Source organism: Danio rerio, chromosome 24 (assembly GCF_049306965.1).
Source record: "Danio rerio strain Tuebingen ecotype United States chromosome 24, GRCz12tu, whole genome shotgun sequence".
In the NCBI taxonomy this organism is placed as follows: Eukaryota; Metazoa; Chordata; class Actinopteri; order Cypriniformes; family Danionidae; genus Danio; species Danio rerio.
In genome coordinates, this window is record NC_133199.1 from 38,027,476 (window position 1) to 38,052,500 (window position 25,025).

Consider the following 25,025-nt stretch of genomic DNA (forward strand, 5'->3'; position numbering starts at 1 on the left):
AATTCTGACAAACAAAAATGCAAGCCCAGAATTCACAGATTAAAATAAGTCACAATTTCCATTTATTTTAACTCCACAGCACAACACGAGCTTCAAAACGTTACTCTTGGTGATCCTGATGAAGTGATTTTGACGTCAACGCATGGCATCGCATACAGTCTTTGCCACTTTTATAATAAATAATCTCCTGCGGAACGCAGATTGGCGTTGTATTGTGTGAATTTCTAACTTTCATAATCAAACGTTACACACAGAACGCGTCATTTGTAAACGTAAGTACTACAGACGTCCAGTCTCATCGCGCTCCTACTACATGGACGTGGAAAATCAATACAGCAACATTAGCGTGTCAAAAATAAAACAGCGGGAAAAGCAAACTGCTGGTAACTCAGGGTCGTACCGAAAGCATTTCTTCTGTTTACCTGACAGCTAATAATTAAGACTTGAAGGTAATATACGGTACACGTTATTATGCATATTATTGCACTTATATACACAAAAATCATGAACGGAGACAAACGTACTGAATGATTACACATTTTTGGAGGACTAAATGAAGGGCTGAATTCCGTCAAACCGCGGTTTAAAGCTTTACACGATTATTGTACAAAAAAAAAGATTTAACCCTTGGCCGAACCGACAGTATCTATAACAATTTTTGTGCAATATTAAAACGCTTTCCTTTCTCGGATTCGTTTTTTGTTGATGGTTTTTTTTTTTTTAAGGCGGCTTGATCAAATTATGCCCACAGTGTTCAAAAACGCACAAAACATCTCTCCAATGAAATACCATCACAGTATTTGCACATTTGAAGAAGAAATGGCATGAAGTCTACCAGAATATTTCCCACAGTGTCAAACAAACGAGTGGCTGTGATGTTAATAAAACCTGAGTTTCGTTTTCTTTCGTTTTTTTGGAAGTGTTGCCTATTTTTGTACTTTATTATGAAGATGATGATAATGATGATGATGAATATCTATTTTATCCAGGTGTCAAATTGTTTTTTTCACTATTAAACAAGTAGACTACCGATCAAAAGTTTGGGATCAGTATGATTTTTTTTTTTGTCATAAAAAATACAGTAAAAAACTGTAAAATTGTGAAATCTTATTACAATTTTAAACGACTGTTTTTTTTTTTTTAAATTGAATGTAGTTTAATTTTATTTATTCATGTGGTTAAAAGCTGAATTTTCGGGATCATTATTGCAGTCTTTAGCTCCACCAGCCTGATCTCACGAGGAAACGTAACTATTTTACATTTTGTAAATTAGGTTTTCAATTTGTATAAATTCACGCGAGTTCAGTCGTACGAAAATTTATGATTTTACAAAGGAGGCACCAAGCCCCACCCCTAAACCCAACCATCATTAGAGGATGAGCAAATCGTACTAAGTTGTATTAATGAGATTGTACGAATTTATATGAATTTGCCACTAAATCAAAAAGTTAAGAATTGCCGTGAGATAGCGTTGGCATCACACGATCCTTCAGAAATCACTCTAATATGATGATTCATTAATATTGATTAAAAATCATTAATAGTGATGCTTACAATTGCCAGTGTTGAAAACGTTTCTATGTGCCTCATACTATTGTGTAAACTGATACATTTGACTTTTTTACATTTCTTTGATTAAAAAATACACTGAAAAAAATGGTTCATTGCAAACAGTTTATAAAGCTGAATTTGAACAAACAAATTAAGTTGAACATTACTACATTTAATTTGTTAAAATTCAGTCCATAAAAACTGTTTATAACCACTTACCTTAAAAAAAAGTAGTAAATCCAATAAGTGTGGTCACGATACTGGAATTGGATATCAATCGTTACTGAAACTTTGATAACGTCCATTTCACGCTAACATTTAAGCGCTTTTGAGCGCGTTCTTAAGCAGCGCTGATTTGCCTTTATGTTCATGTGCTTAACAGAAATTACTTTGATTGGCAAAGATCAGTTAATTTAACAGCGGTTTGCTAGTATTTCAGCTTATAGACAGACCAGCTGATCTTTACGGCCCTAGTGTCCCTGTATCCGTGGTTACACTCAGTAAACAGTGGTGAGTTTGGTGAACTGATGGCCAATCACAGTCATTTTTGTTGAGCACATGAACACAATGGCAAATCAATGCTGTTTAAGAACGCGCTCAAATGTTAGCAGGATTGAACGTTTTTAAAATTTTAGCACCCATTGGTATCAATTTCCAGTATCGTGACTACCCTAGTCCAGTGAATAATTTTTTTTCAGTGTAGTGCGAAATAACAGCATTTATTTGAAATCTTTCCAATAATTATACATTTATTTACTTTCACTTTATTTTTATTATTACAAAAAAAAATCAGCAAAATTGTTGCAAACTACTAATGAGTTGAATTTAAATCAAATTAAATACAGTAATGTTCAACTTCATTTATTTGTTTAATTCAGCCCACATAAATTGTCTACAACCACTTCAGTATTTTAAATACATTTTTTCTGTGCACGATCCTTTAGAAATCTTTCTAATATGATGATTTGTAATACGTTATTGATAATCATTAATAGTGATTCGTACAATTGTCAGTGTTAAAAACTTTTTATTTGCTTCATAATATTGTGGACACTGATTATTTTTTATATTTCTTTGATGAAAAAAATAGTTGCAAACAATTTATATAAGCTGAATTTGAACAAACAAGTTAAGTTGAACATTAAATTTAATTTGTTTGTTTTAATTTAGCCCATATTAAATGTTTACAACCACTTACCTTAAAAAAAGTAGTAAAGAGTAGTAAATCTATTGAGTGTTGTGACGATGCTGGAATTTGATATCAATGTGTACTGAAATAAAAAAACAAAACATCCATTTCCCACTAACATTTGATCGCTGTTGAGCACGTTCTTAAACAGTGCTGATTTGCCATTGTGCTCACATGCTCAACAGAAATGACTGTGATTGGCCGTGAAGGTCATCAGTTCACCAAACTCCCCGCTGTTTACTGAGTGTAACCACAGATGAAGGGACACTGGAGCGCTTTAAAGCCTGAAAGATCAGTCGATTCATCAGCGGATCGTTTGTATGTCGGCTCATAGACAGACCAGCTGATCTTTGCGGCTTTAAAATGCTCCAGTTTCCACACTCAGTAAACAGCGAGGAGTTCGGTGAAGTGATGACCTTCACGGCCAATCACAGTCATTTCTGTTGAGCGCTCAAATGTTAGCAGGAAATGGATGTTTTAAAATTTCAGTAGCGATTGGTATCGGATTCCAGTATCATGACAACACAAAATCACACTAATAATAACAACAACAACTACAATACTACTACTACTACCACTACTACTACTACTAATAATAATAATAATAATAATAATAATAATAAATGTAGGTATGGTGCTGTGGCTCAGTGGTTAGCACTGTCGCCTTAAAGCAAGAAGGCCGCTGAGTCCCGGCTAGGTCAGTTGGCATATCTGTGTGGAGTTTGCATGTTCTCCCCACGAGTTCACACATACACTACGGTCAATTTAGCTTATCCAATTCACCTATAGCGCATGTCGTCCAGTTTCCCCCACAGTCCGTAGACATGCGCTATAGGTGAATTGGATAAGCTAAATTGAACGTAGTGTTTGTGTGTGAAAGAGTGTGTGTGGCAGTTTCCCAGTACTGGGTTGCAGCTGGAAGGGCATCCGCTGTGTAAAACATATGCTGGATACTGTAAGTTGGTGGTTCATTCCGCTGTGACGACCCCTGATAAATAAAAGCACCAAGCCAAAGAAAAAATGAGTGAAAGAATGTTAACTGTTTCTCAATCATCAAATCAGCATATTAAAATGATTTCTGAAGTATTAATGCTAAAAATTCAGCATTGCATCACAGAAATAAATTATTAATTTGAACGACATTCAAAATAAAATAGTAATAATATTTTCCAATTTAACAGCTTTTTTCTGCATTTTTAATTCGATAAATGCAGCTTTGTGAGCAGAATAAGCGGTCCCACTTTACAATCATTAGTTAATGCATTTACTAACATATGAACTAATTATGAACAATACTTCTGCAGCATTTATTAATTATAGTTCAGCATTTACTAATGCATTATTAGCATCCAAGTTCATGCTTGTTAACATTAGCAATGCACCATGAGGTAAACTAACTGTATTTCCATTAACTAACATGAACAAATACTGTAGTAAATGTATTGTTTAATGTTTGTTAATGTTAGTAAATGCATTAGTTATTAACTAATACAACCTTATAGTAAAGTGTTACCGAATACGCTTTGTTTAAAACCTTTTTCTTTACAAAAAATCCTACTGATTTCAAACTTTTGACCAGAAGCATACGTTTCTGCAGACTTACACTTCTTGTGGAGTCTATCCCGTACACACACACACATATATATTTATATATTTCACAGTTTTCCGTCGTATGCTAAATCTCCGTCATCAACAGGCGAACTCCTCGAAGTTTCCTATAGTCGAGTGACTAGGTAACACGTTCGGCGCGAATCCGAGGCTGTCCGAGTGACTCCGGAGTGTGTCGCATGTGCTCTGGAAGAGAGAGAGAGAAAAGGGGGAGATTTGGGGAAGTGGAAAAGAAGATGACGGGGATCAGATGAATTCATGATGGAGGTGTGCGTTTAGGACAATATGAATAAATATGGGAGGGGAATAAAGAAGGGTTGAGAATAACCGAAGCAAACGTGAAGGAATGATCAATGTCAGATGTGGATTAATGGAGGAAGGAGGAGGGATGAAGGAGAAGAAGAACAGCTGTTAGTAGTTTCTGTAGTGTTGCGATCATCGGCGAATGCAGTGGTAGGTGCTTGGACATAATTCACATTCATTCAGAACTTGCATGTGTGTGTGCATGTCTAAGTAAATTTGTGTGTGTGTGTACGTGTTTTTGTGACATATCAGGACACAAATCTGTAATATGACCTGGGTATGACATATGTATTACAAAAAGGTGAAATATGAGGACATTGGTGACATCCTCGTTTCTTAAAAAGCTTATAAATCACACAGGATGAGTTAAATCAGAGAGTAAAGCTGGACACTGACTCCTGTGATGGTTGGGTTTGGGGGTAGGGTGGGGTAAGGGCAATACAATAAAGGGTATAAACAGTATAAAATGAATGGAAACCTATGTAATAAACCCACTATTCCCCAAAACAAATGTGTGTGTGTGAGTACTAAAAGTGAGTGTTTGATCAAAGTCCCTTTAAAGGGTCACGAAACACCAAAACACATTTTTTGAGCTGTTGACAGTCGTATATGTGTGCCACACTGCTATAAACACTATTAGGACACCTATATTTAACTAAAAAGTGTAAATTGGTTGTTTTTGCGTTATTTCAAGCAAATTCGTACTTCCAGTTTGAAACTAATTTTTGAAGCTGCGTCACGGTCATGACATAATAGCGTGTATTCCAGCGTGCAGACTGGACGTCTGTACCAGAGTGTGTCTTATTACGTCTTACAGTGTGATGCACTAATGCAAGAGTAAAGCTTGAATCAAACTAATCAGCGCGCTCTATTGTACAACTTCATGAATATTCATTACTGTCACAGTGTTTAGACGACAGAGTTGTGTTGTGTTGTGTTGGCAAAACAAGCGTGAAGTGTTGCTTTTATATTTTGCTGCCGTTAAGTTTTGTTTTCATTTTCTCTCTGTGAGAGCGCAGCTGGAGTCACGTGTGGATTAACAGTGTACGCGACGCTCAACAACAATAACTTAACTTACGTGTCTAAGGAGGAACATTGTTTACCTGAGAGCTGTTCTCATCTGCAAACGCTGAGATCTGGATTTGCTTGTAGTCTTCTCTTAATAAAGACGCGGCTCTAGTTGCTGGTGATTGTCCTGTCTCTACAGATTTGGTAAGCGAGCGTCCAGTGCTCTTTGTTTATTTAGTTTGTTCGTATCGAACTAAGTTAACTATTGCACCGAGTGTAAACATGTTAGCACCACAACCAAACTTTAACCTCGTGTAGGATTTTCACCGCATTTTGTGACCGGAATAACACACGCGGCTTTCTGACGCTACCTGCCGTGTGCATCTAAGTTTCCGGGAAATGCGGAGGTTTTTTTTTCTCTCATTCGCCGTGCGTATCAAACATTGCGAGAAAAATACACGCTTAGAGCAGATCCTCGAATCAAATATCTCGTTTGTCGCGAGGGGCATGAATGAATTCCCTGAATGAAAGAGCCAAACTGCAGTTAAAGTCCACCATTTGTGTGTGTGTGTATTTTGACTCTGAAACTCGCGCGTGACCAAATAGACACTCCCACACCGTCCCACTTTAGTTCCTCTGACACTCCCCCCTAAACAGAGCTGGACACGCCCACTTTTCTGACTTTTTTCCAAAGTAGAGGTGTGAAAACACCCTGCTGAAACGAGTGAGTTTCATGGCCCTTTAAGGCAAGTCATTTCACTCAGCGACCATCTTTGAAACACCTTTCGGACAGTATGCTTAAGTCCCCACAAGTTTAGTTAAACCAGTACACTGAGCTCATAATCAAAAATCTAACTGAGGGCATCACAGTGGCGCAGTGGGTAGCACGATCGCCTCACAGCAAGAAGGTCGCTGGTTTGAGTCTCAGCTGGGTCAGCTGGTGTTTCTGTGTGGAGTTTGCATGTTCCCCTGTGTTCATGTGAGTTTCCACCGGGTGCTCCGGTTTCTCCCACAGTCCAAAGACTTGCAGTACAGGTGAATTGGTTAGGCTAAAACTGGCTGTAGTGCATGTGTGTGAATGAATGTTTATGGATGTTTCCCAGTAATGGGTTGCAGCTGGAAGGGCATCCGCTGCATAAAACATATGCTGGAATAGTTGGCAGTTCATTCCCCTGTGGTGACCCCAGAGTAATAAAGGGACTAAGCCGAAAAGAAAATGAATGAATGAAAATGCAACTGACCCAACTGTAAAGTCATTACTGGACTCATTTATGAACTGACTCAAATCAACAGTGGTTCATCAACATATCACTGATGCTTCAAACACACTCAACACTTAAGAGATAAAATAATATGATAAGAAAAAGAAAGATAAAAGAGCAGTTTGACACAGACAGACAGCAGCAGTATTTCCTTCGGCAAGCAGGCGTATGTTTTCATATTTCATAAGCCAGAGCTTGTAGACAGACTCATGAAAGGTGTCGTTTGGTGAAAATAATTGCTCTGTCTGAAATAAACCAATGAATCTGCAGCTCCGGGCTCCTTTTCACTTAGCATTCCTGCACATTGCTCATGACTAAAATATGCTCGAACCACGTTTATGGCTACACACAAATGTATTTCACAAACATATGTAGTCATGCAATAAAGCATAATCACAGGAAGAGTTTATTCATATACAGTTGAAGTCGGAATTATTAGCCCTCCTGTATATTTTGACCTAATTTCTGTATAACAGACATTTTTTTAACACTTCATTTCTAATAACTGATTAATTTCTTCTTCTTTGTCACGATGACAGTAAATAATATTTGACTAGAGATTTTTCAAGACACTAGTATTCAGCTGAAAGTGACATTTAAAGGCTGAACTATTGTAATATTATACACATCAATTGGCATGATTTGAATAGAGATAAATGCAATAATGGGATTGAATATGAAATGCAATTTTAAAACTGCAGTTGAAGTCTGAATTATTAGCCAACCCTTATTGTATAATGATGGTTTGCTCTGTAGACTATTGAAAAAATATATAGCTTAAAGGGGCTAATAATTTTGACCTTAAAACATTTATTTTTATTTTTTTGTATTAAAAACTGCTTTTATTCTAGCCGAAATAAACAAATAAGACTTTCTCCAGAAGAAAAAATATTATCAGACATACTGTGAAAATATCCTTGCTCTGTTAAACATCATTTTGGAAATATAAAAAAAATAAAATTAAAAATTAAAAAGGGAGCTAATAATTCTGATTTCAACTGTATATATCAGGGAATTTAATCTTCAAAAATAACAAAATATGATGCATTTTTCTTAATACACTACTAACAACTAGCAAAAAGGCCATTACAAAGAAATGGCTCAAGGAAGATCCTCTATCTGTAGGTGAGTACTGACACTTTCCTTGAGACAACAAGACTATAAAATGTCTGCATACTGGGGTAAATTGTTGAGAATAAATATAACATTTAAATTTAATTTTGTTGCTTTTATATATATATATATATATATATATATATATATATATATATATATATATATATATATATATATATATATATATATATATATATATATATATATATATATATGGAGCCTGTTGATTTTCGATACGCAACGCTTAATAAAAGTATATATAGCGGCATTTTATCAATCATAAATACCAATGTAAATAAGATTGCTTTCGGTGACCTTTAAAAATTGTATGTAATTTTTGTTTCCATCTTCCTTTGAAATTTTTTTTTTGTTTGTTTGTTTTGTTCTAAACTGTGTTGAAAAAAAAAAAAAAAAAAAAAAAATATATATATATATATATATATATATATATATATATATATATATATATATATACATATATATATAAAACTCATTGACACAGGAAACTCGATGCAAACACAGGGAGAACATCCAAAGCATTCTGAAAAAGGTTGAGATGTTTTCAAATGGGTAAGCCTGGAAAGTTCAAGTGCGTCGCTCCCAATATGCGTGCATAAGCCGCATGCCTCCACTTGGAATAACAAACTTGCATTAATAAAAGATGTGAAATGATTTCACGCCATCATTTGCAATCTCCAGCAGTTAATCTTCTTGCAAAGACATGTTGGATTCACCAAATTTGTTGACAAATGGGTTGCGGATTGCAGGGAAGAGAGGAAAGTTTTAGCTCAGGTAGGTCTCAAGAACTCCCCTACTGCCCCCTAATGGCCCAGTAAAAATTGCAATGAAGAGATAACTACTGACTAGGAGTATATCTATGGTGCCAATTTGGATTAGACAATTAACCTAAGTTGCATGTCTTTGGATGGGAGGAGGACCTCCACACAGAAACGTCGACTGGTCTGGTAAGGACTTGATCCAGTCATACATTCTTGCTGTGAGGCAACAGAGCTAACCACTGGGCCACCTAGACCTATCAAGGAAAAGGGAGTATAGGAGTCGGGGTAGAAGGGGGGATTCTTCAAGACAAAGATATCTAAGATAAGAAACTTTGGTTATTTGTAGTGAGTTAAGAACTATCTGATTGGTGAATCATGTGTTAGCTAATGCAGGACCAGCTGTGATCAATCATAAGCACATGATCCTCTTGAAATTAGTTTATAAATAAACTTCATTTCTCAAGCGGCTCGGTACCAATTGATCCATGGACCTGTTTTGATCTGTGGCCTGGGAGTTGAGGACCACTGCTGAAGACAATCAAAATAAAATATTTCTTAAGGGGGATAACAATATTGACTTTAAAATGGTTTTAAAAAATTAAACACTGCTTTTATTCTAGAAATAAACCAAATAAGACTTTCTCCAGAAGACAAAAATATCATAGGTGATACTGTGAAAGATTCCTTGCTCTGTTAAACATAATTTGGGAAATATTTGACAAATTTTACAAAAAGTCACTAGAGCATTAGTAATTTTGACTTTAACTGTATATATACACATAATCTTTTCCTTTTAACCTATCTTGTTCCATCATTTTTCATCATTCCTCTATTCTAAGATCTCTAAGAGAGAGAGTCCCAAGTTTCCAGCAAATATAAATGAATTAAATACTGACCTTTCACTTTGACAAACCTTTCAACAGAACACAAAGAGCATTGCTGATGTAAGAATAAAGCCTTGCTGTCATCAATGAAGAAATAAAAGAGTTTAAAAACTGTGTCTTTTCTTCTTTTAAATCACAAATACTCTTTTATAATCTCATTATATCCAAACTGAATCGGTATGAGGCGGAGAAATAATGACACTTTTCATTATTTGGAGAACTAACAATTCCTGTGTTTATAAAAATCCTGCATTTCTTTAAAAGTGAGAGGTCTTATATCTGCAACAACATCATTTTATACTAATCTTTTTTGTGGACCATATGTGGTGTATACTGTACTACTGTATATACATAAGGGTTATGGAGGAGGGGCGAGGAAAAAAAATGAAGAAATCACTTGTAAATTCTCCATTTCTCTGGATTTACTGAATTCATTAGATGTTGATTTTCTAAAATGTGAATATGTGTTTAATTCTGTAAAAGTTTGACAATGTTTCTTCCAGAATAATTAAATAATTAAATAAATAAATAACAAATAATTTAAAATAAAATCAATCAAATAAACAAATAAATATTAATAAATAAATCTAAATAAAAACAAATACGTAGTTAAAATTTGAATAAAACAAACAGAAATATAAATAAATAAATAAAAATAAAATAAAAATAAGTAATTAAAAATCAATTAATCAAACAAACAAAAATTAATTATGTATAAATATTAATTAATTAGTTAAGGAATAAATAAATAAATAAATAAATAAAGCTTACTTGGTTACATTTTATTGTAAGGTGTTCTTTGAATAATATAAATTATAACATGTACTTTCTGTATGGTTATGGTAAAAAAGCAGGTTAGGCTTAGAATTAGTTGCATGTACTGTAATTATGCATAATTAATTTTAGATTACTATAGAAAGTACATGAAATGTGAACCAAGGACACCTTAAAAGGACACAACTGTTTTAGTAGGCTCATTTTACAAGTCTCTAAGAGTTGAGTTTTACCATTTTTGTTTGGTGGGAGCACTTTTAGCTTAGCTTAGCATAGATCATTGAATCAGATTAGACCATTAGCATCTTGCTCAAAAATGATTTGAGTTTTGAGAATTTTCCTAATTAAAGCATCTTCTTGTTCAAACTATTAATGTAAACCAGCTGAAACATTACAATTTTTCTGAGACAATTTATTTTGTTTGATGTTCAATCTACATGAATTTGCAAAAACAATTAAGTTGACTTAATCGGTTTGTGTTGGGACAACATGAAGGAAAAATACAGCGCCTAAAAATAGTCCATTTACACAGCCATGGTACATACAGGTACAAATTATTATGCCAAACTCGAAGTATAATCCCTAGCCATGTCAGCCCCCTAGACAATAACAACTTTTAATCTTCCATCAGTCTTGATACACAATGTAACTACAGAGGAGTGAAGATTTAAATACGCTCTTTGACCATTTCTGAGCAAGATGCTAATGGTCTAATCCGATTCAATGACCTATGCTAAGCTAAGCTAAAATGTAGATTAAAAACTGGAAAATCTTAATTGTTTAACTCTAGGGGAGTTGTTAAAATGAGCCTTTAAAATAAAGTGTTGCTGCCACGTTTTTACCTCACAGAAAATAATTTGTCAGAATAACGTTTTTAAATGTTGTCACAGGTTATCAAGAAAATCAGGGTTATTCCATCAAATATTGATTCATTAGCTCTTCTGATATTGCTATTGAGTGATCTAAAAATCAATATAAAAAAAGTGCGATTTTTTTATGTAATTGTATACAAAAAAGGGATCTAAATGGCAGTTTTTATTTGGAAGATCTGGTAGAACTTAGATACATTAATTTATAAATCGTAAATCCAAACTGAGACTCTTCAAGCCATCTCTTCATTTTTTTCTACAGCTGTATACTGTATAGTGCATTTACTGAACACACACTATACTGTTCAAAAGTTTGATGTTAGTAAGATCATTTTTTATATGATGAATATGAAGAATTGTTTATTCGATAAAGTACAGTAGGATATTGTGAACTATTAGTACAATTTGAAAAAAACTGTTTGCTGTTTGAATTTATTTCAAAATATAAGAATCTATTTCTGTGTTCCAAAGCTGAATTCTCCAGTGACCTTCTAGAATTCAGTCAAATTTAATGTAATAGTTTCTGATTATAATCAATGTTTTATTTAATTTTGCTTTGATTTTTAGATTTCAATGAAGACTATAAAGTCCACACAAGCAAGAAAATGCTAAAGGATATTTATTAGTTTTAATTAACCTTTAAAGGTAAAAGTATTCATTTCTTTTAAAATAATCTTACTAATCCAACACTTTTGAACATCACTGTATTAAGTGACACAATAAAAACAGGGCTGTCAAACCATTAATCACGATAAATCGCTTTAAAAAAAGGTTCATATTTACAAAATAATTTTTGCATACTGTGTATATTTTTGTGAATTTTAATCTATACATGACTATTTTTTAAAAATATAGTGTTCAGAAATGCAGGGTTCCACACAACACCACTCATTCATGATGTCCCAACACAAATCCGTGAAATTAACGCGACTTAAGTAGATTGAATAAAAAAACAATGAAGTTTCCCCCCCAAAAAGCTTATCTTGTGTCATTTCAGCTCACTGTAAATAAGTAGTTTCAACAAGCAAGTAAAAAAAATTTTTTCCTATGACTGAAAATTTCCCTTGTATTTTATGTACAATTTGTGTACTTATGCAAAAACAAACACTTGAAAAATGCTGTTTGTTCAAACTAATTTAAAATGAGCTGAAACTAGTGTTGTCATAATACTGGAATTCGGTACCAATCGATACTAGAAGTTTTAAAATTGTCCATTTCCTGCCAACATTTGAGCGCTACTGAGCACGTTCCTAAACAGTGTGTTAAAGTCATGGCGATCAGCTGGTTTGTCTATAAGCAGACATATGAGCGATCCGCTGATGAATTGCTGCTTAAATCAGTGTCTCTGTATCTGTGTTTACGCTCAGTAAACAGCGGTGCTTTCAGTGAACTGATGAGTTTCACAGCCCATCACAGTCATTTCTGTTGAGCACGTGAACACAATGGCAAATTAGCGCTGTTTAACAGCGCTCAAATATTAGCAGCAAATGGCCGTTTTTAAAACTTCAGTATAGACTAGTACTGAATTCCAGTATCGTGCAACCTTATCTGAAACAACACAATGAGTTTTTAACTTAGTGGAGTATAATAAACTTATTTCCAGAGGATCATACTATGATTGATCGTGGTCCCGCATAACAATAATCATTAAACCAATCAGGTTAGTCCAAGCCTTCAATCAAGGGCCCAGTTTGTTTATCTTCCATTATCTTCATTTTTTATGAATCCCCCATCCACCCCATCTCCCTCTTTACCATGGGGAGCTCTCGAGACATTCCTGATGTCTGACCCCCTTCTATGCTATACGACCAGGTGGGAGCACTTGGCTCAAGTATCTCCGAGCTCAGGGTTTTCTCCCAGAACAGCATGCCAAACCTCCAATCAGTATTAAGCAATAGCTAAGTGTGAACTCTTGAAATTTTATTATGTTCAATCCACTTATATTTGTAAAAACTAATAAGTTAACTTAATTCCTTCATGTTGTTCCAACATAAATCTTGGAACCCAGCATTTTTACAGAGCATTTAAAAAATACTTTTGCTTGTTTAAAATACTTATTTATAATGAGCTGAATCAACACGATTCTCAAGGTTTCTGAGGACAACTTAATTGTTTTATGTTCAATTAAGTTAACTTAATGGATGTGTGTTGGGACGACATAGGAACTGTGGAACCCAGCATTTTTACAATAGTACACAATCAGTGCTTAATTTGTGCCAGAACAAATTAATCAGCACCTCATTTTACCAATCCCCTCCTCAACCTCCCTTCTCCCCTGTCCGCTGTTCACTTTAACTTTCTTCCGCGACTCCTCAACCCTCTTTACTTTCGTCCGCGACAACCCAACCCACTCACTTTCGTCTGCGACACCCCTCATCCTCTACACCAACCACCATCCACCCCTCCCCCCACCTCCGGCTCTCAACTTTCGTGCAGGACACCTCTGGTAACATGCCGGATCCGTTACCCCGATCTGTTCCGGGACCTTGCAATTTTACAAATTAAGCACTGTACACAATCATATATTATGTAAATGCAAACTTTTATCTTGAATGCATTAATTGTTTGACAGTACTTTAATTAAAAATAAATAGTTATCGTTCAATAGTTCATCAATAGATCATTTAGGGGAAAAAGAGAAACAGACCTTATGGGGGAAAACAGAAAACAAAAGAAAAAAAGTGAAAGCTACAGGTGTTACCTGAACTTCTGCAAAACATCATCTCCATCATGAAAGCTACAGGGTTTTGAAAAAGGGGATCTTAGAAAGCGAAGAAATGACATTTGTGCACGTCTAGAACTACTGACAGTAACGTCACGAAGGGAAGAAAGACTCTGAATGGTGTGAACAATGAAATGCTTCTGATATTATTAATGGCGGCGCTACCTGGGGACATGGTTAGACGTAACACCAGGGCTGGTGGGATTCTCGGAGAAATCCTGGAATAAACATGATGGAAACAGATGAAGATGACCAAACCCACGATGAGGACAATTCAGCTCCAACCCAGTGGACATTAAACATTTAGAAACAAGTTACAGATATAGCTTTGGAAAAACATTCTGAGAGACCGCTAGAAAATTGTCAGTTTCTCTGGATTTATTCAGTGTGTGTTTGAGTAAAATGTTTATATTTTTTATTTTATTTGATCAAGGTCTGATGAAATTTCTTCCGAATGCAAAATTGAAATATTGTTTTTGTTAGTTTTATTCAGAAAATGAATGTTGGTCAGAATAACAAATGTTTTCATTTCTTAAGATGAAAACTCTGGTTATTTTAATAACTCTTCTAAAGTTCAAACATTGGTATTGTTTGTCTAAAAATGGCATCTTTTTTGATATTATGTCATTCATATAAAAAAAAATCTGTCTATACACTAAAAAAAAAATCTTCAATTTACGTTTTCCAGCAGTTAGAGTGCTGAAAAAAACGTCAATTAATGATCGTTTAATTACAGACATTCACCGTAAAATAATGGACTTTAAATAACAAACTTTCTCAAATTTAAGTTTCTGTAATTTAAAGTTTGTTATTTTTTGGTAAATGCCTGTAATTCAACAGCCGTTATTCTACGTTTTTTTATTTTCTGGTTCCCTAGCTGCTGGAAAAAAACGTAAAATAATGGATTTTTTTTACAGTGTACTTAAAAGTTTTTTATTTTTTGTTCATTCATTCATTTCCTTCGGCTTAGTCCCTTATTTATCAGGGGTCACCACAGCGGAATGAACCGCTACTATTCCAGCATATGTTTTATGCAGTGGATGCCCTTCCAGCCGCAACCCAGTACTGGGAAATGCCCATACACTAACATTCTCACACACATGGTGCTAATTATAAATTGACATTCAAGGGTTTTTCGATTATGTTCGGTAATTTGCCTCAGTGAGCCAAAATTCATATATTAAATTAATTACATCTCATTTATTAATCAAACGTGTTATATTTAATGTGTTTTAAGGGATATTGAGTGGTGACAGGTTTGCTTTTCTGCACCTAATAATAGATGACCATGAAAGACTGCACATAGTTTTTTTTTACTGGTTTAACTTCCAAAAAATACAACCTTTTTTCTAGTCTAAATATCTAATTTATAAATTCCTAAATTGATAAGCATCTTGTGATCTAGACAAGTAAAAAGAAATCTTGTTTGCAGAAAAACAAGACAATTTAACCAAGTTTTTCAAGTTTCACCCTAAACAAGCAAAGTAAGGGGTTAACCAAAATAAACTTGTTCTAAAATTATTCTGGCAGATTATTTAGCTTATTTTAGGGAGAAACTCGGTTTTGACTAAATTTTTTTTTTATTTTCTAGGAAATACCAATTTATTTGATCATTTTCAGATATTTGGACTAGAATTAAAACTTTAGTAAGATTTAAAAAAATCTTGCAGTGTAAATGACATTTTATTTTAATTGTGGATGAAACGTCATCAGCAAATTACAGAAGGAAGCAAAAATCATATTTTACCCAAACACACAAATATAAAACCTAAACAATGTCTTGATTTTCTTCCATGTCGTTTTAATATTTACCATTTATAAGGTTTGAAACTGAATTGTCCAACACCAGATTTATGACAAAATAATACAGTGCTGAAAAGGCAATGGTCCCGCTTGTTTCTCTAGAACATACACTTTAAATTCAATCTAATGTTGGACTGATTATTCTAATACTAACTAATAAAGACAAAAATCTAGAATAAAAAGAGCATTTACTATAATTTAAAAAACTTATCAAGATATTAATTTTGAAATCAGTAATATTTGTCAGCATATTTTAAACAGAGATAGTTCACCCAAACATGAAACATCAATGTTACTTTACTCATCCTCAGACCATCCTAGGTGCAGGTGAATTTCTTTGTTCATTCATTTTCCTTTGGCTTAGTCCCTTTATTAATCAAGGGTCGCCACAGTAGAATGAACCACCAACTTATCCAGCATATTTGTTTTACACAGCGGATGCCCTTCCAGCTGCAACCCATCACTAGGAAACATCCATACACACTCATTCACACACATACACTACGGACAATTTTAGCTTACCCAATTCACCTATATCGCATGTCTTTGGACTTGAGGGGAAAACTGGAGCTCACGGAGGAAACCCAAGCCAACACGGGGAGAACATGCAAACTCCACAAAGAAACGTCAACTGGACCAGCTGGGACTCGAACCAGCGACCTTCTTGCTGTGAGGTGACAGTGCTAACCACTGAGCCACCGTGTCGCCAGGTGAATTTTTATTCCAAAAAAAATTTTAAAAAGAGATTTTTTTAGCAGCATCCTAAAATAAGTAGTCAATGTCTCATCAGGAGCCACAGGTACTCATTCAGTTTCATCTTAATGTGATTTATTGACTCTCAAAGTGCTGTTGACTTCTGATTTTATCAATCGCCAACCAGAATTTCTGCAAAAAATCTTTAATTTTCTACTGAAGAAAATAAAGTCCCCTACATCTTAGATGGAGTTAAACACCAGTAAATCTTCATTTTTTGGGTGAACTATTTCCATTTAATAACCCTGCTGCATGCTGGGAAGGATTCTGAGAGGATATGATGTGATATAATAATGGTGAATGATGCTGATGTTGTGGTATTTTTTTATGTCCTGTCTTCTAGAAATGAACATTCGGTCATCATTTCCGAATGCAGCAACTCGCTTTCATAAAAAAAAAAAAAAAAAGGACAGAAACAACATCATAAAATCAGCCGGTATTAAAAGAGCCCGCATGACTCGCTGCAGCTCCACTCGACACTTCTGGAGGATTTTCCAACTTTTTAAGAGCTTGAGAAGTTGATGATTATATGCTTTCACTTTACGGAACAAAACATGAACATCTCAGAAGAGGAAGAAAACATTTGATAAGACATGAGGGTGAGATTAAGCTCTCTCTCAGAGGCTCGTCTCACAAGTTTTATACTCTGTTAATTATTTTTGATGATTTAACACCTCTGGAAGTGATTATTTAAGAAATCATTTTATGGTCGGAATTATTATAATTTTTTTTTTGACTAGCATTTTTTCTGCAGAACTGTCATGCCCTAAACTAGACGCATTGGTCCAACCGCATAACAACTAAAACCATAATAACCAAGCAGTGGGTAGCACATTATTGTTGATATAATTAGCTAATGTATTCATTTTATTTTATTTATTTATTTATATATTTGAAATTATTTATATATATTTATCTCAAATTGTACAATTATCATTATTTTTGTTTTATTGTTCATATTTTATTTTTCCTATTACTCCTTCTAACTCCTTCTTCTGTTATATGTTTTACAAGAAAAGTGGCTATGTGTATGTATGGGTGGGATGGGTGGGGGGTTTTTGGGGTTAAATATTTACAAAAGTGTTCAGAAATGAAAAAAGCTGAAATTGGACATTTGTATACAACGAATGCTATCCACTTGTGTGGATAATAATAACGTTTATAAAAAAAAAAAAGTCATGAGGGTGAGAAAATAATGACTTTTTGTATGGGCATAAGGCTAACTCATGACAATTCGTGACTTTTTGATTAAGTGGTTTATTCGTTCAATCTCATTTGTACATTTTAATATGATTCACTCATCCCCCAGTGATGGTTGTGTTTAGGGCTGGGTTTAGTGCTATGCCTTCTTTTAAAACATTTTGTGCGACTGAACTCGAATGAATTAGCCACTAAACTGACAAAATATACTACAAAAAAATTACTAATTACTAATGTTTTGCTTCTTACACTTTCTTTACATTGAAACTTGCCTACAGCACTTATTCATTGTTGCTCTTATTCCTTGTCCTCATTTGTAAGTTGCTTTGGATAAAAGCGTCTGCTAAATGACTAAATGACTAAATGTAAATGTAAAAGAGTTGTTTCCTCATGAGATCAGGCTGGCGTGAGTCAAAAAGTTGATCTGAATATGGGAAACAGAAATCTTCAGAACAGGGTCGTTGAAGCAATGTTTTTGAAGCTCAACACTTTATTACTACCTGACTTTCTCATTAACAAAACAAATACTTTCTTCAAATAAATGAGCACAACCGCGCTAGTTTAACTATGTAGTATAGAAAGAGACAAGTTTCAAATATTGTGTGAATCTCACTCTGAAAATGCTGGGTTGTTGTAACCCAACGTTGGATTTAATTTGAACAAAAAATGGGTTCATATTTAAAATTAAATTTTGAACCAATGGTTAAGTTTGTCTATATATGACCCAACACTGGAATACATCCCATCCTCCAATGACGGCTGGGTTTAGGGGTGGGGTTTAGTGCCACGCTATCTTTGAAAAACGGTACATTTTCAAACGAATTTGTATGAATTAACCATTAAACTGACAAACCATAAAATAGTAGCGTTTCTTCGGGAGATCAGGCTTGTGTGCGTCAAAAAGCTGATCTGAATTTGTAAAACAGGATGAAATATGATCATGTTTTAATGATTAGTTTGACATATCTACCTTACATTTAAATGATTCCAGGGAGAAAGATTTAGGCATTCAAATTACCAGGGAGGACTGGGAAAAATCTATCAAGGTCATAAAAACATGCTCTATTAACTCCAGACATTAGCTAATCCAATATAAATGAGTCCATCAGGTTCATTATTCTAAGGTTAAGCTTAATAAATTCTCCTTTAAATATATCAAATGTGAATCTGAGGAAGGCTCTTTAGGACATCTTTTTTGGTCATGCCGAGCGAAATTTTCAACTTCTAGGCTTATTCTTGTGACCTCGCCCCTAATCCAGCAATCGCTGTTTTTGGTTGGTGTGACTCACTTCGTGGGTTCAGTCATCAATTTAAAAAAGCTGTCCAATATGGAATGGTGTTCGCTAAACAAATTATTCTTTGTCTATGAAAAAAGGCATCAAAACCATTTTTTTAAATCTTGGCTTTCAGAATTATCTACCACTTTACATTTAGAGAGATTAAGGGTGCTTTCACACCTACACTTTTGTTTCGGAACGTATCTCGTTTGGCCAGTCAGCGCGGTTCGATTGGCATATGTGAACAGGTCAATCGCGCTCTGTTCCGCGCCAAAGTAATCGCTCCGAGATTGCTTGATATAGGTGGTCTCGGCTCGATTGAAACGAACCCTGGAGCGGTTCGATTGCAGTGAGAAAGCGATCCGATCCGAGCGCGGTTATATCACAGTGTTTTATGCATATGTAATAGGCTTATGGCTATATGAAGAGAGAGTTATGAGTAGGGCGGGAAGTTTCGCGAGTCTGCGGATGCCCGCAAACGAGTGATGATCTCCCCGTAATCTCGCATCTCCCTCCCTCAAATAGGCATAGTCGCGCACACTTCTCACCCCTCCCCACCGCGTCTCTCCTCAGACACGTCGCGCGCGCGCACCCTGTCAATCACCACCAAACCACCATCTCTCCTGACAGCTGAGCACGACGCTGCAAAATAAACCCTGACACTGACCAATGTAAGGAGAGTTTACTCGCACGTGACTTGTTTTAGCTCTTTTGGTCCGATTAGAAACTTTGCAGTGTGAAAGCGAACAAACAATGTAACAATTGTAATCTCTGTTTCGGAACAACTGAATCGATTCACAGGTGTGAAAGCACCCTAAGACACAATCTTTCTGATAACACTGTCGGCTTTGAAGCCACCTGGAGACCCTTTTTTAATTATCTGTCAAATGCCCAGAATAACAGTTTAAAGGTATAACCCTGTCATCCTCTGCAAGATCACCAAATTGCCTGCGCCTACTGGCCTAAATATATATGTGTAACATTGTTGACCCATGTATAATACTGGAGGAACTGGTGTAATAATTGTTTTATCTTAATTGTTTTGTCTTGTGTGTCTTTTTTTTTCTTTTTCTTTTTTGTCTTTATAATTGTTGCTGTCTTTTGTATTGCTCTGTGTTGCTTTAAGAAAATAAAAATATAATATTTAAATGAAGTTTTTTACTTAGAAAAAACTCTTCAGGACAGACTTATGGAGGCAGCGTTTTAGAAGCTCAACACTTTCTTACTAACTAACTTTCTTATTAACAAAAAGATTATTAGTAAATAAAAAATGAGCTAGTATATTCTCTAACTATGCTAGTATAGACAGAGACAAGTTTCAAACGCTGTGTGAATCTCACTCTTAAAAATATTGGGTTGTTGTAACCATGTTGTTTGTCCAAATGGTTGGGTTTGTCCACATTTGATTTAACCTTGGCTTACAGCCCATCCTCCAAAGCTGGTTGGGTTTAGGGGTGCGGTTTGATGCCACACCTCATAAAAAAAAATACATTTTTAAACAACTTAATTTGTTCGAATTCGTACGAATTGGCTATTAAACTGACAAAACGTAAAATAGTTACGTTTCCTCGTGAGATCAGGCTGGCGTGTGTCAAAAAGTTGATTGAATATGGCAAAACAGAATAAAATATCATCAGAATTAAATAAACTCTTCAGGACAGGCTTGTGGAAACATCCTCTTTTTGAAGTTTAATATTTTCAGTAAATAACAATTTTCAGTAAATAAATAAAAAAAGCACATCTGTGCTAGATTTGCTAACTGTGTTAGTTTAAATATATAGTATAGAGAGAGAAAGTTTCAAATATTGTGTGAATCTCACTCTAAAAAATGTTGGGTTGTTGTAACCCAATGTTGGGTCTAATTTAGACAAGCTTTGGGTTCATATTTAAAATTAAATTTAAATACTTTTTAAACCAATGGTTTGTCCATATTTGACCCAACACTGGGACACAACCCATCCCCCAATGATGGTCAGTTTAGGGGTGCAGTTTGGTGCTACGCCTCCTTTTAAAATAGTACATTTTCCTATGACTGAACTCAATCATAGCCCAATTTACACTAATGTGTTTTAGTTTGAAAACCGTCTCAGTGTGGATGGGGGAAAACGGAGACTTCCGAAAACGGAGGCGGTGCTCTCTCATTGGGGCTTTTTCCTCAATATTACGTAGCCTACACATAGTTCAGTCCTGCATCCTCTCCTTGTAAGTTCAGACTTCGCAAGTTTGATATGGAAAACAAACTCACTAGGACATGTCGGTAAATCTTCAAAGCGAACAGTGTACTTTATAACTTCATTCACTTCATCGTGGCTACGTTGTTTCACTATATCTTAATAATAAAATGAAAACATGATATAAGGAACTGCTATTTTCATTTTGACATTAACAACTTAACAGACAGCTGAAATGTTGAGGCGTTGTGCTGCATATACGAGCGTCAACTTCACTGTATGCGTATTCATAACAAAACGGAGCCTATAACATTACTGCCTCTACATTTTCAGTGAAAATACGAAACATACCATCTCTTTTGCTGAATATCAGTTTTAATAATCACTAATGGCCATTATAAAAGTATAACGTACAGTAAATTTATACATTATAGGAAATAAAGGCAAGCAATCAGTCAATATACAGAATGTACGTGGTTAGATTAATTATTAACTTATCTTTGCGCTCAGCCAAAACACGTTACCTGAGAACAAGTAATAGATTCAAAAGACCAAAATCGGGGAATATGTCGTTAGATATAGACAACAAGATGAATTAAATATCACGTTTAACAAATATAGTAAGATTAGATCCAGCGGGAGATCCTTTATCAACACTCCGAGCACAGCTCTCCTCTAGGTAGATAGGCTGCAGCACATGCCAGAGTGTGTGTGTGTGTGGTCACGTGATGTGCGTTTTCAGTGTTTTAGTGTAGACGGAGAGCTAATCAGAAACGCTAGGTGAAACGCTAATGTGGACGCGGATCGTTTTCATTCTAAAACGCCGTTTTAAAACTAAAACACACTAGGGTAAACGGGGCCATAGACTGACTGAATTATAGCCGCTAAGAAACTGAAAAAAATGTAAAATAATTACATTTGCTTGTGAAATTGGGCTGGCGTGTGTCAGAAACGTGTGTGTATATGGAAACAGAATGAAGAAAGTTGTAGAAAAAAAAGTCTTCAGCACAGGCTTGTGGAAACTCTAAAATGAATATAATGTTCTTGAAGCTCAACACTTTGACTTCTTTATTAACATAACATTTTTGGTAAACGAATAAAATGCGCTAGATTATTTACTAACTGTGCTAGTATAAATATATAGTATAGACAGAAAAAAGTTTCAAATATTGTGCTCTGAATCTCACTCTGAAAAATTCTGGGTTGCTGAAACGCAATACTGGATCTAGTTTGGACAAACATTGGGTTGATATTTAAAATTGAATGTAAATGATACGTTTTAAACCAATGGTTGGGTTTGTCGATATTTGACACAGCATTTAGAGTAAGATACTGTATTTCTAATATATAGAGCTGTTGGTTCATGTTTGATCAACTTTTCCTGATCCTAATTTTCTGCCAGCACTATGCAATTCTACCCCCAAAAAATAAAGTAATAGTGCTCAAATAATAATTCATAATAATAAGTAATAATAATATTATAATAACAAAAAATAATGAATCAAAATAAAATAGGTCATCCACACAATTGCTCTAAAGCCTGCAGGGCAAAACTATTTCTGTAAATAAAACAGATAACTGTGGTTAAGAGGCATAAAACTTTCTCTCAGAAGTCGTGATTGATTGCTGAAAATGTTTAAAATCATGGTAAGATCTAAATTTGATGCAAGGTTTGTCACAAGCGAAGGAAGATCAGCAAGCTTTCACATTTCTAAATCTTCCCCATGTTTCTGTTTTAATATTTAAGTAAACAAGTCAGTATTTTAACATTTCTTTTAGTATTTTTTTGTGGAAAGGCCATCTTCATCAATCATTTCCCAGAATTTGAGCCAACGACAAAAGGCAAATAGACACATGCAGCATTCAAGAGGACAATATAACACACAAAACACATATAACTAGCCAACAAAAACACTGAGCTTATTTTAAAGTCATGCAGAGAAACAATTACCAGATTGTCACTGGCGCTCCGGTGTGGTCTTCTCTTGCGTAGAACAGATCCCAGAATTTTATCCTTCAAAACCTGAGAAAAAAATAAAATAAAATAAAAAATCATAATAGAAAATACATAATTAAAGTTGACAAATGTATTAGTCTTCCTACAAGCATGGGCACATTATGACACTATGATAATAAAATATAATGAAATGAAATAAAATGAAATGAAATGAAATAAAATAAAATAAAATAAAATAAAATAAAATAAAATAAAATAAAATAAAATAAAATAAAATAATTAATTAAATTAAATTAAATTAAATTAAATTAAATTAAATTAAATTAAATTAAATTAAATTAAATTAAATTAAATTAAAACATGAGCTTTAAATTTAGGTGTTAATGAAGCATGTCAAGAAATGAAATAAAATAAAATAAAATTAAATAAAATAAAATAAAATAAAATAAAATAAAATAAAATAAAATAAAATTTAATTTAATTAAATAAAAACATGAGCTACTAATTAAGGTTTGAATAGAGCAAGTCAAGAAATAAAATAAATCATATATAAAAATACAAAATACAAAATAAAAACATGGGCATATTACTTCAACTTTAGTTGTGAATATTGCATAACAAAAATAAAATAAAATAAAACTAAATAAAAATATTAGCTTTAAATTTTAGGTTTGAATTAAGCATGTCAAGAAATAAAATAAAATAAAATAAAATAAAATAAAATAAAATAAAATAAAATAAAATAAAATAAAATAAAATTAAATTAAATTAAATAAATAAATAAAATAAAATTAAATAATAAAAACATGAGCTACCAATTAAGGTTTGAATAAAGCATGTCAAGAAATAAAATAAATCAAATAAAATAAAAAACATGAGCTTCAAATTTAGGTGTGAATAAAGCATGTCAAGAAATAAAATAAAAATAAAAAAGAATAAAATAACAGTGTGAATAAGGAAATTAAAGATATTTATTCATTCATATTCTTTTCGGCTTAGTCCCTTTATTAATCCGGGGTCGCCACAGCGGAATGAACCGCCAATTTATCCATCAAGTTTTTACGCAGCGGATGCCCTTCCAGCCACAACCCATCTCTGGGTAACATCCACACACACATTCACACACACACTTATACACTACGGACAATTTAGCCTACCCAATTCACCTGTACCGCATGTCTTTGGACTGTGGGGGAAACCGAAGCACCAGGAGGAAACCCACGCGAACGCAGGGAGAACATGCAAACTCCACACAGAAACCCCAACTGAGCCGAGGCTCGAACTAGCGACCTTCTTGCTGTGAGGCGACAGCACTACCTACTGCTTCGCCCATTAAAGATATTAATAAAAAATATAATAATAAAACCATCAGCACATTACAGGAGAAGTAGAAAAAGCAAATCCACAACAAACCTCATACAAATAATCAAATATCTCCAATATAGTCAATACACTGGCTCCTATAAACAGACCCATCTGACCACCGATATCACCTGAAACAATGCAAAATAATAATAACATTAAAGCAGAAAACTAAAGTCAATAAAAGAAAAACAATATTACTTTCACAATAGCATACACTTACCAAGTAACCCAGCGACTTCGTATGCTTTCTTTTGTTCAATTTTCTCATAATTCAGAGCCTCAAAAAAGATATCCAGTACAAGTATATTGTCCCTGTGGAATACACATTAAATATATAAATATAAACATGCAATTGTGTGTTCCTGGTTAAAAGAAGACAGTCCTGGTGTATCTCAGTGGATAAAAAGCATGACCTCTTGGCTTGACTTAGAACA

At 34.2% G+C, this 25,025-nt stretch overlaps 2 protein-coding genes across 11 annotated transcripts in view; both read right to left on the reverse strand.

Annotated features, from left to right (window-relative positions):
- agap3 (ArfGAP with GTPase domain, ankyrin repeat and PH domain 3) overlaps positions 1-25,025 on the reverse strand; it is a 985,397-nt gene that overhangs the window by 349,502 nt on the left and 610,870 nt on the right. The window lies entirely within an intron of this gene.
- The window catches only part of asic1c (acid-sensing (proton-gated) ion channel 1c), a 215,793-nt gene continuing 191,490 nt past the window's right edge, over positions 723-25,025 (reverse strand). For 3 of the 10 annotated variants that reach the window (XM_021470129.3, XM_021470128.3, XM_021470127.3), the window contains 6 exons: positions 24,812-24,903; positions 24,640-24,719; positions 23,221-23,292; positions 14,231-14,283; positions 14,045-14,080; positions 4,237-4,534 (listed from right to left, as the gene is read on the reverse strand). In XM_021470129.3, coding sequence (XP_021325804.1) covers positions 4,456-4,534; positions 14,045-14,080; positions 14,231-14,283; positions 23,221-23,292; positions 24,640-24,719; positions 24,812-24,903 — 412 coding nt within the window. In that variant the 3' untranslated portion in view covers positions 4,237-4,455. 10 annotated transcript variants of the gene reach the window in all.